The 13,880-nt window shown below is 40.5% G+C and overlaps 1 protein-coding gene across 3 annotated transcripts in view; it reads left to right on the top strand.

Annotated features, from left to right (window-relative positions):
• The first annotated feature begins 12,715 nt into the window (after positions 1–12,715).
• tmem131 (transmembrane protein 131) overlaps positions 12,716–13,880 on the top strand; it is a 47,930-nt gene continuing 46,765 nt past the window's right edge. For all 3 annotated transcript variants that reach the window (XM_064310288.1, XM_064310289.1, XM_064310290.1), the window contains exon 1: positions 12,716–12,874. In XM_064310288.1, the coding sequence (XP_064166358.1) occupies positions 12,751–12,874 (124 nt within the window). In that variant the 5' untranslated portion in view covers positions 12,716–12,750. The remainder of the gene's footprint in view (positions 12,875–13,880) is intronic.

Genomic DNA, 13,880 nt, shown 5'->3' on the forward strand with positions numbered 1-13,880 from the left:
ACCTCTTGAAATAAAATTTAAAAAAATAATAATAATAATCATGATTGAACAGCCGTATAGTCTGTGGTAGACATGCAGTCCTATGACAGCACAGATAGAATGTTCCATTGGTATGATTGATGACTGAGGGTCTAAAGGGTTTAACTCATGTCCCATATGACACACTAAAACCTTCCGCTTCTACTGTGATATGGACGTACCAGGGATGGTCTGTGTCATGTGATGCTGCTGCAGGTGTCATATCGCCCTCTACTGGCAGTATTTGGTCATTGTCACCTCCTGAGATGAGAGGAGACGTAGGAGAAGAAATGATGATGTTTATTGTGTTTTACAGGTAACTATTCAATCAAGTGTATGAAGTATTTTATAGCATAACTCCTAACATTGAATCCAGTTGTTTGGACAAAGCAGTGATACAATGCATTTAACTTTATGTGCGAATTTCAAGGCTTCACTTTAGATTAAAATTTTAGATTTAAATAAAATCCTCAGACAGAGCTGTAGAAATACCTAGCCTTAGCATTGTCCCTCTGAAGACCATTTCCTCATTGGGCAATCCAATCAAATGTTAAGAATTTACTAACTTCTTAAAGAGAATTTTAAGTAATTATTTTGAGAATTTCCTTCTTAAAAACCTCCTGCTTTCCTTCTTAAGAACATCACTGACAGTCCATGGGAGGAAACACTTTGCTTTTACGGTGCTTTTTAGCCAGTAATGTGGTGGTGTGGAATCGGCAGAGCAATGTGTGCCGAAGACAGAGAAAAAGAAAATATTGATAGAGGTGTGGTAGCTATTTCTTCATCTGGTTCCTGTCGTCTAGATGTTTATTTTGTCTAGGTATGAATATGAATGTGGGTCTTTGTGGTAAGGTTTATATTATGACATCATAATTGTCTGACTCTCAGCAAACAAAAATATTGTTCTGAGTAGTTTGGCTGAGTACCTGTCCAGGCATAAACAGCCCAAGTAGGACAAAGGACAAAGGACAGATCAGACATTTTTAGTCTTCTCACAGTGAGTTTCATGTTTTGTTTTGTTTTCTCATCCATCCTCACAGTCTGTTCTCCCTGGGACAAATAAACAAATTATCTCATGTATTATTTTTAGTTTTAAAACTCAAATGGACAAATGGACATTATGGACAAAATGAAATTTAATTCTGCACATTCATTTGTAATTGGGCAATTAAGTTTGGCCAACTGAAGCCAACTCTCTCTCTCCCCCCCCCCTCTCTCTCTCTCTCTCTCTCTCTCTCTCTCTCTCTCTCTCTCCCCCTCTCTCTCTTCATCTTTTGGTGTTTGGTTGTCCTTCAGAGCAGTCAACAAATGACATAGGTCAAAAACGAGCTCGCAAGATCAGATCAGGCACTCTAATTTTGATTATGCCAGCAAAAAAAAAAAACAAAAAAAAAAGTCACAATGGCTTTCAAATTGCAGTTCTTCACCTTGTAATAATGCATCAAACACTCGGGAGCAGCGTGCCAATTGAAAGAGATTACCCCCCTGAGGGGCCCATGTAATTGTGTTTTTAAACGGCACAAACACAGCATGAATCATTATACACAACACAGAGTGTCCTGATTAGGGTGCATTCTGGGTCCCAGAATAACCCCTCATCACGGACAGGCCATCTGCAGCACTCGCGTGGTCACCGATAATTTCCTGATTTGCCGGGTCCTTCCACCGCTCTCTGTCTCTGCGGCGTGCCGGCCTAAGCAGACATCGCCGGTAAGCGTTCTTTGAGGGCGTTTTTAAATGACTGCTTTGACTATGGCCAAGCGGCGTTTGTTTTGTTGTCGCAAAGCACAAACTGACTGGAAAACACGTGCGATGCGTGATGTCACCGCTGAAGGAGATTCAGAACTTTGTTCTTTAAAATAGGTAATAAACAATAAACTCCCTTATGGAAATATTGTCAATACGAATGCTGTGCCTGTTTCCTGGGTCTACCCCCTGGCTCTGTTTTTCAGGCCAGGGATGCTGTTGGAGCAAAGAAGGTTACATGCTTACTCATGTATAACATCTTTTTTTTGCTATCTGTATTTATTGAGAAAGGTGTACAATAAAAGTGACATACTTGAAATATAACAATTTATTTTTCTACACATTTCCCCGCACTTCCATATATTACATCTTACAAAATATTTAGGAGCATTGGGCCTCTTTCCTCACCTCTCTCTCTCTCTCTCTCTCTCTCTCTCTCTCTGCTTGCTCTCTCTCTCTCTGTTCCTCGGGTTGGGTTTGCCCTTCATTCTAGGCCTAATGAGGCCTGCAATCAAACATCGAATGGGACTAAACGGCTGACAATTTGGGACAAAATCTCTCACCCTCTCGTTCAAAATCAGTACGTGAATCAAAACGGCATCTCGCGACCCATTAGTCAAATGACTGGTCTTGTGTTCCAGTTCTGACTTGTCATTAAGTACATCCATTGAAGTGCCCATTTAATCCCTGGAAAGTAAGTATGGATTTATAGGGGGAGGGCTGTATTTTAAAAAAATATGACTGTACAGCTAGCATGCACATGAAGGGGCTTTGGGCTATAGGGTAGATGAATATTTACAATTGTATAGTGCCATGGAAGTCATTTGTTTAGCATTAGGAACTAAAAAATCCCTTCTATTGATAAGAATAAGAAATGTCTTTACCCCACAGCATTTTTGTCCCTCCATCAATACATTGTATTGTTTCATTAATTGCTAAACACTTTTATACACTGACACTGCATGTTTTTCTGCAACTAAAAGCAGGACAAGTGAAAAATCCCAGAGACTCATTATTGTTTCCCAGGAATTTCCAGAACACTCCTCAGCCCACAGCAACCGTCCGATTCTACCTAGCCTGTAAAACCCACCTCTCACACTCACCGCAGTGAACCAATGTTGCGATACGCACCTGGGATGGCAACTGCCTATCTATCTAACTGTCTATCCTGGTGGTACGAGTTACAGAAGCGCTTGCTCGAGGTGAGATTGAATCTGGGCCCCTCACTCCAAAGACGAACGCGCTACCGGTCAGCTAAAGGCAACGTCGTTCTTTTGAATCCGAGGGTTCTGTGTTGTCCCAGTGCTGTAACTGGTAACAAGGCCTTAGCTTCACTGCACCTCACTGTGCCCGCTGGCTAACTAGCTGAGCTACACCTGCCACACTGGCACGTGTTAATTACACCAGCCAGCTGGAGAACACTGATCACAGACCCCAGAACCCCATCATCTGAAGGCTAGACTGCGTCTCTGAAACACAGCAGCATGGGAGACATTAGGCTGCTTTTAGCTAAAGATAGCCATAGTTTGTATTGTGCATCAATCTTCAATCAAGCTTTGTACATACATTTAACTGACACATTCATTTTTCATATGAATAAAATAAAACATTTTTACTTGATATTTATGTCACTTCTTGTATCTGTAGGTGTGGCAAGCTCTATTATGTATCAGCAAATTGAAACAGATTTTAAGTAACAGCTCTGTACATATTGGTTCTATAGACAAGAGTGTTGTTGAAAGTAGACCACTGGTTGGTAAACACAGATACTGGCTTGCAAAGTTCTGACAGGTATTTATGACAGTTAAGATATTTAAGCACAATGGCCTGGCTGGGGTTCTGGGCCCGAATCTTCCAATGTCTGGCCCTCCTCCCTATCTTCAAATACTGATGACATCATCCAAACCAATGTACCCTGCAGCCTCTCGAGATTGCAGTAATGTAACATCTTTACCTGGGCAGTATCTTTTACCATGAGGTCATCTTGTGTTCACAGTCGCCCGGGTGTAATGGTATTCCTGTTCTTGAGCTGGTGTCTAATCAGGTGATCACTGCTGAGCTACCCTCTGTACGCTAAGTATTCATAACATTTGAAATAAATGCATTTTAAAAACGATATATCGAAGATGTCTTATGGCACGTAGATGCGAAGCCTCTGGGATAAGGAGATAACAGAAACCAGTTTGACGACTGTTCTCGGTAGCAAAGGGGACATTTTGTACAATGTATTTGAAATGATCTGAAAGAGAGCTTTCAAAATCTCCTAGTGAAGAGGTTAGATTTTACTTTAAAATATTTCCAGTTATTTGGGACTAAAAATAGCTCTCACATTCAAGACTGTTCCCTGACAGTCATTCAAATCAACATTGTCTTGAGGATGAGGTAATACTTGAAAAAAAGTTTTTAAAAATGTGATCTATTGATTGAGATGTCAATGAAAAAATATCAGCATGCGTGCCTGCAGCTCTCTATTTGTTTGACCGTTTAATGGGTATTATGTCTCTTCTACGCTTGTCCCACAGTGTAAATGGAGACAGTAAAATCTCCAGTAAGAAACAAAAAGTGCGTAATTTCCGAAGTGACCAGCAGTCCCTCGGCTTGCCTGTCAACGAGAACAAAGCAGTGAAGCCCAGGTTCCCAAGGGAAATGGGGTGAACGAGTGAGCGATGGAGGGTGCACTGTGCCTAATTCCTGCGTGTCCTTTTCCGCAGGAGAAATGGGAAACTCCTCGGCTGCGCGGAGACGCGGGTGTCCGATGCGACGAAGCCTAAGATGAGTGTGAGAAGGAAGGAAAGATGACTCTCCAAAAACTCTGACTGGAAGTGTCTTTGGAGAGAATGCTAAAACCCGATACGCTGACTTCATTTTTTTACCTTGCATCGCTGTGCTAGCGCTAGCTGTGCCTGTGGACTGTGGTTGATTAATGAGGCCCCGGCTGTCATGGTAAGTGGATATAGCCAAGAAGGCGAGCTTTCCTTTGGAATGCTGCCTTCTCCAAAACCTGAAAGTACAATGGGAGAGACTGTGTGAGTCAGTGCGGAAAGTATGACTCTGTGATTCTTCTCTTCCTATTGCTTTAAATAAATATTGAATGCTTTCATTGTTGGGTAGGTGAACACTCACTCTAAATGAATGTCTAAGCAACAATAAAAGGAATTGATAAAATAATATGTAGATAAAAAATAAGGGAAATTCAGTGGACCTAGAGCAGTGTATATACATTGTGAATCACACATTTATTATACCAATGACTTGGTTGTAAATGTATTGTAAATACAAATCTCTCTGATCTAAGACCTTGGGTTTACAACCCCAGCTAGTGAAGCAATGCACCCCTCCAAATGGCAAATTCACAATCCCCAAATACTGTTATGGTTTATCTTTTAATTACTTTCCAATTTGAGCTGCCCCAAAGCCACCTTATTAAAACCATCTGTTTCAAGTCATAAACTGCTTTTTGTGGATATCAGCCTTTTTTTATGACCTAAAGCCTTCCTAACCGATGTTAGCAGTTCCCTTCGTCCAAAGCGTCTATCTTTCAGGCTGATAGGTGTTGAGGAAATCAGTTAAGGTCTCTAATCTTCTCCCTTGGCATTGGATGACTCACTTTGGGTGGGCCTCACATTCTTAACCCATTACTGTTCAAGCCGACTTTTCGCATTTCACAGCTAATCGACGGACGGCCTAAAATCCAAAGTGTACTTTTGAACCCCTGACGCCCGCGTGCCACAGTGATTCAATGCTGCGTGTGACGTGTCTGTGTCTGCCTACAGTGCTAAAAAAAAAATCATTATAAAAAGTCCGGCTGATGGAAGCTATAGAGAGCAGGGGTGACGTGCATTTTGGGCCCCTGCGTGTGATTTTTCGGATGCGGTCAGGAGCGGTGGGCCGGGTGCGCTCTCGACAGGGCGCTTTCCACGTCTTCTTAACGGGGCTCCCAAGGACACATCGAGCTCAGCGCCCGCGAATGAGTGTTCTATCACCGCAGCTGTGCGGAAGCCCCCTCCAGGGGCTCAGCTGTTGAAGGAGGGGACAGTTATTACTCAAAAACAGTGAGGTGAGAAAAGAGAGCCTGCACTGTTTTTAAAATGGCAAAGTCATTGTGAGACGGATCTAAATTGTGTACTTATTTCTTTTTTTTTTTCTTTCCCTCTGTGTTTACTCTTAAACCAGTGGTTCCCAGCCCTGTGCCGGGAGATCTGCCATCCTGCGGGTTTTTCATTGGCGATATCAATGGAGGTATTATCTGTGCTGTAAAAAAAAAAAAAAACGGTGGCTTCTGATACCGCCAGGGCCACATCCACACGCATTGTTATTTTTAAAAAGGCGCACCAGGCTCCTGAAACTGCACTTTCCTGAATAACCAGGCGGCCTTTATTTTCTCAAGCCAAGCAGAGCCGTCTGCGCAGAGTCCTGCTGTCCTGTCACATTCCTTTCGGGGAGTTTATCACTTTCTCTGCTCTCCTGTTATCGGTGCCGTCCGGGCAGAACTGGCCGCTGGCGTAAACACTCGTTTAGGGCCACAACCGTCCCCACCGTCCATCCCCGGGTTGAGCATTTCACTTTTTTTTTTTATTACGTTGGAGCACTTTGGAGCCACCAAAACCCTGGGGCTGGCTCTACGTCTGAGTATTCTCCCAAGCATTATAAAAAGTCACAAGAAAGAAAGAACAGTGGTCTTTGATAGAAAGAAATCCAAACAGAGGGCAGCTGTAATAGTTTTCAATAATCTTAGCTGGAATATAACCTTTTAAGTTACAGGACCGGAACTTTCCCTGTCCGCAGGAAATGCTCTGCCATAATAATGAATTTAGAAGAGTCCAAGAAGTTATGCGTTCAGTAATAAATGGTCAATAAGTGCTATATTGCAATAATTCTACATCCATCTATTAATTTTCTAAGCCACTTATTCCTAGTCAGGGTCACAGGAGGTATGGAACCTATCCCAGAGGCAGGAATATACCCTGGACAGGTTGCCAATCCATCGCAGGACCCACACAGACCATGCACTCACAAATTAATACCGACAGGCAACACTGACTCTCCAGGTAGTAAACTGCATGTCTTCTGACTGTGGGAGAGAACCGGAGTACGCGGGGAAACCCGCATGGACACGGGGAGAACATAAAAACTCCACACAGAAAGGCCTAGGCTAGATTACATAAAAACTCCACACAGAAAGGCCTAGGCTAGATTACATAAAAACTCCACACAGAAAGGCCTAGGCTAGATTACATAAAAACTCCACACAGAAAGGCCTAGGCTAGATTTCCATAAAAACTCCACACAGAAAGGCCTAGGCTAGATTACATAAAAACTCCACACAGAAAGGCCTAGGCTTGATTACATAAAAACTCCACACAGAAAGGCCTAGGCTAGATTACATAAAAACTCCACACAGAAAGGCCTAGGCTAGATTACATAAAAACTCCACACAGAAAGGCCTAGGCTAGATTCAAACCCAGGAAACTTCTTGCTGTGAGGCGACAGTGCTATTCACTGCACACTGCTACATTTGGAATAAAGATGTATTCTCTGGTTTAGAACTTGTGTTGTTTTAACAAAAGAGACACCCAGAATGCTTTCTCAGTTTGTCTTCTACTTTTAACTTTTCAAATTATAGGCATTCGCAAAACAAGTTGAAGCCAACGTGCCGATGACCCAGAGAGGCCATTTTGGAGATTATTGCAGACAGCGTCATGATTTATACCTGTGTAAATCTCCAGCCTACACAGCCTACAGCCACAATATAAACAGCACCTCCTTCCTCATTGGTGAAAACAAGCCACATAATTTGTATGTTCACATGATGAATGTATTCCAAGAGAGGTGCGAGTGTCCTAATTCCCGTTGTTATCTTGAAGACGTATTTCATATTCCCTATCAGTAGTTGTCTAAGACAGTACATATAGAAATAAATCTTGTTAATAGTTTTGCTTCCTTATCTTGGATACTTTGTTTTCAGGTGAAGTTTTCTCATGCTTTTCTATTTTCTCAAAAACTAAACGTGCCGTTTATGCCGGAGGAGAGGCAACGTTCTCTTTTGAATCTATTTGAATATCATTTTATTCTCACTGCCCTGGAGTCAAGTTTCATGGACATGCACTGGTATTTACTACTATGATAACTACATTTACTGTATCACTGCGTTAAATCCTTTTTCTTTTTTTTCTTTCATTTCTTCATTCTGCCAGTGCTCTCACAGAGATTGGAGACTTAGAGAAAAAAGGAAAAAAAACCTTAAGGATGAACAGGAGCTCGCTCTGGCATCTGATACTATGAAAAATAATGCAAGCGCACGTTATGAAAAAAGCTGCTGATTTCTTAAATACTCTTGTCTTTACTATAGCTTTTCAAAATATACACGACTTGTGTTGTCAGTTGGACATCCAATCTGGTCATTCTATATCTGCGAAGGGGTGTCCGGCTTCATTTTCACTTTGACATACTCCACGTTGTTCACTGAGCTTTGTGAGCTGAGCTGAGGTGAGTGGTCACCTGATACTACACATATTTACACTACACTGCGCAAAGTTCAAATAAGCAGGGGTGGATGGTGGAAGAAATGCATGTGTGAAATTAAAACGCGTTGAAAATAGGTTACATAAACAATATGTGTGAAAAGCATGCCATTAGTCAGTGACCTCCTGTGAACAAGGAGTAATCCTCCAGTTGAGCAACAGTTTTGAAACTGGTTTTGTACTCACCAAAATAACACACGTCCCTTATTTCTACACTCTTGCGATACCTCAGGGATTCTTTACAAATGTGAAATAACATGATAACAATGTTTCCGGCATTATTCAAGAAGCAAAATGCATTTAAACTTTCAGTATAATTTGGACAAAAGCATGAAATGAATGTAATGTAGCATAATGGTCTTGTGCAATATGGTGACCTCAGGGCTCAAATGACATGCAATTGACAAAATGCAAGACATATCTGCATGACCACAAATTTCCTCTGCGTATCTTGCATGCCACCTTCTCTAGGAGTGCACAGCGCTTCTGTACTAGAGATGTGCAGCGTATTTACATTACTCTAAAAAGTGACAAAGGCTGTGTGTGCTGCTGCAAGTCTCACACCTTCAGTCAGTGCACCCTCACACCCAAGGCAGCCCCTGTTCTCCAAATCTCTCGCAGCCCCCTGAAAAAGGACACTTTTACTTACACTGGGCCCTCTTCTTTATCAAGTATTTCCCCCCTCCCCAAAATGAAATGCTCGGCACTTAAGAAAAAGGATCAATAGAATGTCATCTGGCTGGAGTAAACATGTCCTGTCTGTAATTACACCACCCATGTCCTTGGGTGATTGTAAAAAAAAGCTCAAGTTTCTCTTGGGAGATGTGTTTGTTTTAAATTAGGTTTCAGTCACATTACATGGAAGGGTGAACCAATTTAATAATAACAATGATTCTGTGATTGCATCATGCTTTTCAAACATGATGTGCAAAGTATTTCACTACAAGGCGTGGCAGAAACAATTAAATTATGAAGGAAAAAAAGGAAAATTTACAACCTTTATTGATTTTTTATCTTTGCCAGAAGACTAGTAGTGTGTATAATAAATTCTAGAATAGATAAACTGTGTTTCAAGTCAACGATCATAATTAATTACAATCCAGCAAAAGGCTCATTATCTCTCATCTCGTATGGCTAATTAAATCTATTCTATGTTTGTCCTATGTGCATTACGTTTACAATCTGTTTCATTTTCCAATACGATCAGCCCTGTATGCAAATGGTATACTGGTGCATGCAGCTTGCAAGATGGCAACTGAAGCATATCAAATTAGCGTTACCCATCCCCCAATTCTGAACGTTTGCATGCCAACAAATAGGTTATTTCTGGCAGGCAAGCTAGATTACGTTCAATTTTGCACAACAAAGACACTGCATTACCTTGAGCATCATCATAAATAGCATGGTCACAATTTGTTTTCAGTGTGTTTACATTACATGAAAATGTTATGCATATATTACTATTTTATATTTAATAACAACTGATGTCCTTTTAAATAATCATAAGAATTAACACTATTAAATTTGTAAACCAATTATAACATATTAAATATTTTGGAAATGAATCCCTTTGTTTTTACTCTTTTTTGAGAAAATATTTCAATTTGAATATGAATTTGAATGATTTAAAACAAAAGCAGAACAACAGTACAGTTTAGGCTGGGATTTGGGTAACATGATTGTAATATTAACAGCATTGCTGAGGCTGATCTGTACCAGTAACATGGGAATGCTTAGTTATTTGGTGCTATTTGTGTTTCCTAGAAAATTTTGGTGTGGTACATTATTATTGTAAAAGTTTACGTACATTACCCTGGAAACAGCTGTGAAATTCGGTGATGTCTCCCACATAATCAGTGGAATTTTCACACTAAAAGATGTGCATGGAGATGGCCTCAGCACTTAAGGACATGTTTTTGGGAGGAACACAATAAATCTCAAGGGTAATCGGCTAACCCAAGGACGTTACCCTCAGAGGACATTCCCAGATTGTTGTTATGCTTGCCGTTGTTCTGGTTTTTCTTGTTCGTTTTCCTTGTTTTTAATCAGTGGAAGTGTAGTCTGATATTATCTCACAAAGGTTAAATTATTAGTTATTCAAATTATTAAAATGTAACACTGATTGTTTCCATATGACCACTCCAAGTGCCAACCCTGTTGTGTACACTCACTTTGCTGTTCGAATGGTATTTAAATACATGTTAATAATAATAATTTCAATTTTCTTATGAATGAATTGAGCCTCATTTCATTGGTGTCTCTTCTGGTTTGCCCGTGTCCAAACTATTGCAATTCTCTTCTCATCAGTTTCTGCGCTTGTGTCTCTAAAATCCTGCAGCTAATACAGAACACCGTCTCACGACTTGTCAACAACGTTCCCAAGCATGCACGTGCCACACCCCTCCTGGTCTCGTGTCACTGGCTACCTGCTACAGCTTACCTCAGGTTTAAAATATTTGTACTAGCCTACAGGGCAGGGAATGGAGTAGCTCCACTACAACCTCCACATCAGTGTCCACGCCCCAACCAGAGATGCCCTTTTTGCAACCTGATTGCCATCCCCAGCCTGTGTTCTTTTTTCTCCCAGTCACAATGACTGTCTGTGCTGGCCGCCCAATGGTGGAATGAACTTCCCACAGTGATCAAGGCAACAGAATTGTTGGCCATCTTCCAACCCGGACTGAAACTCACCTCTTCAGACTGCTTGTCTCCCCTCCTTTCCCTGCCCCATAGCACTCCCACGTTTTGTATTTACTCTGGCTGTGGTATTTAAAAAAAAATTGTTTTAGGTTCTGTGGCATGTATTCAGAATTTGTATTTTGGGTCTTGGTTAGCATAGTTAACTTGCAATAGCACTTTAGTGATGTTCCATCTATTCTCTCTGATCTGGGAATGTTGTTGGCCGGGTTTGGTACTACTGATTATAGAATAGGATGCAAGTTTTCATGTATTTTGAAAAATAGAAAAATCTGATTGAATATTTTTCAAGAGACATAATGACGTAGGTGAAAATGTTGTTGGCAGTAACATGATTGATGCCCTGTTTAGGTTGCCTTTTAAAAGGTGGCTATGTCGTAAATATATCCAACACTCTCAGATATAAAGTATGATAAAGTACCTAAAAAGGTACAACATATACCACTAGGGCAGAACCCTATAGGTACATAAAACTGTACCCCTAGCCACGGATGTAATAATTCATTCATTTGTACATCTTTTGCTTGTAAAAATTACTTCGTAACCTATTAACATTATTGTACCTTTCAGGGTACATTTGAGTAATTTGTTTCAGTGCCTCCACTGTACCTTTGCTTCTGAGAGTGAAAGATATATTCAGTAATCCCATACCTTATTGACGCCTTGGAAATATTTATATGCGGGAATGCAGGTCAACCCTGTTCCATAGAACTGATAATTCGAGTTCACAAATTTCTCCACGTGATAATCATAATAATAATTGTTTTTCGTGAAAGGGGAAGTTAATACATTTCACATGTTATGGAAAATATTTTTAACGGTGTTAAAATGTCCCTTTTCAGACATGAAAAATTACAAATAATATAAAGCCCCTGATTTACAGAAACACGTTTAACGAGTATTACTGCTCTGCTGTTGAAATAAAAATATATATATAATGAACCCAACCGCGGTGGTTATGTCCAGGTGAGTGCTTTTCAATAGACAAGAATGGCAATGGTATGCTGCGTGAATGCATTTGAAAGGAGTTCACCGTTTGCATTCATACAACGTTTGCAGTCAATGATGTTATCATTTCACTAAGGTGACAACACAAAATGGTTGCTTTCAGTCGCCACAATACGTCCAACGGGAAAGAGGCCGCAGTGTTTCAGTTTATTTTATTACGGAAATCAATCCTGTAAATGTTAACAAAAAGTAAACTTTCATTCATGTTTTGATGACATTATTTTGAACGTGCTGCAGATTTCTTTAGCTTGGCCGTTGACTGAAAGAGGTGTTCCAATTGTCATCGGAATCTCACTTTCAGATGAGTCTTTAAAAGTTAGCCAACTCTCTAACGCCATAACTTTAAAAAGAGGCCATCCATCATCAACCCTTTCATAGGCTCCATATACGCCCCAGAAGCAAGAACCCAAAATCCTCGTATGCTCTTTAAACATCAGACCTATCAATGAACGTTTTGAAACATGATTAGTTCGCAAGCTTTATGATGACTAAATCATTTAAGCAACTGTATTAATTTACAATGCGCTACGACAAGTATACATTTTATTGAATCTGAACCTTTGTGCATTTAAATGTATTATACAATGTTTAAACTGTAAACGCTATGGAATATGATCCGGATACGAAGGTAAACTGCAGGGTGGGTGTTAAGCACTACCAATCTTTCCCACTTGGCGTCTCTCTTTCTGAATGCGGCAGTGTTTAGCTATATCAGCGTGCAAGCACTTTTAAACCTTCATTATGATACTGACATAGCAGCATGGCGAGTAGGGGAAGAACTCAGACTTTCTCTTACTTATCAATGGGGACAAAAGCAACATGCCTGGGAGTCCTACGGTTATTATTTATTGCATTTTCTCACGTAGTGCAAGCCAACAAACAAGGTTAGTTCTTTAAAATATTATACCGTGTTTTCTCGAGGAAGCAGCTAGCAGTGAACTGGGGGTAGAGTTTGGCTAGGGAGTACTCAGTGGCTAATATCGGCAATGCTTGACACTGTAAAGAGAACATGATAGTAAGATAGTCTATCTGACACATTAGTGAGTAGCCACAGGGATTTAGTTTGATATAGCTCAATGAAAGACAGAACAAGAGCAACATAGATTAAGCTGTGATGCTAGCCAACTAGCCATCGAGTGGTAGATGATTAGCTTGCGAGCTCCATTCGCTCATCATTCTCCTTTTCTGGATGTTAGCAAGCCGCTTGTTTAGTAATCTCCAACCGCTAGCATACTGAAGTGGATAGTTATCTAACGTTAGCTTGCTAATAACACATAAAAGACAGCAAGCTGACAAGTGAACTCATACGAGTTAAGTTAGTTACGTTAAAGTAGCACGTTGCACTGATTAATATTTTGCGTTCTGGTACTTCTTTGTAGCTAACTGGCTAATGTTAGCTATGTTACCGTGACTACCGCCAGCTGCCTCGCGAGCTGTGGCTCCAGGTCGGATGATTGCGGGTAAAACCGCAAATTGAGACCCAGGCTTCTTGTGGGCCTGAATTGCTCACCAATGTCAGTGTTTGGCATGTTTTAGTCGGCATTTAGCTATAGCTATCTGCAAGATGAGACTAGCGCCGTAGGCAAATGCTATTTTTTTTTTTAGTAAATACAATTTTAGGCGTTCATTGAGTTGACTTCTGTGTAGACATGGTTTAACTGGTAGTTTTATTAAAAAATGAAATATAGTGACATTGAGGAGGAACTATTCCAAGTTTGAACCTGACTAGCTAGATAAGTTAGCGCTGGAAGGTGAATTAATTTTACACCTTTATATCACATTTATTTGTGATGTATGGAGAGTACATGTTAATTTATAATCTGTGTCTGTTTACGTTCTGTCAATCTGTTCGCTGTCATTCGACCGTGTTGTTAATGTTTGCATGTATTA

This window comes from Anguilla rostrata, chromosome 15 (genome assembly GCF_018555375.3).
Source record: "Anguilla rostrata isolate EN2019 chromosome 15, ASM1855537v3, whole genome shotgun sequence".
Lineage (NCBI taxonomy): Eukaryota > Metazoa > Chordata > Actinopteri > Anguilliformes > Anguillidae > Anguilla > Anguilla rostrata.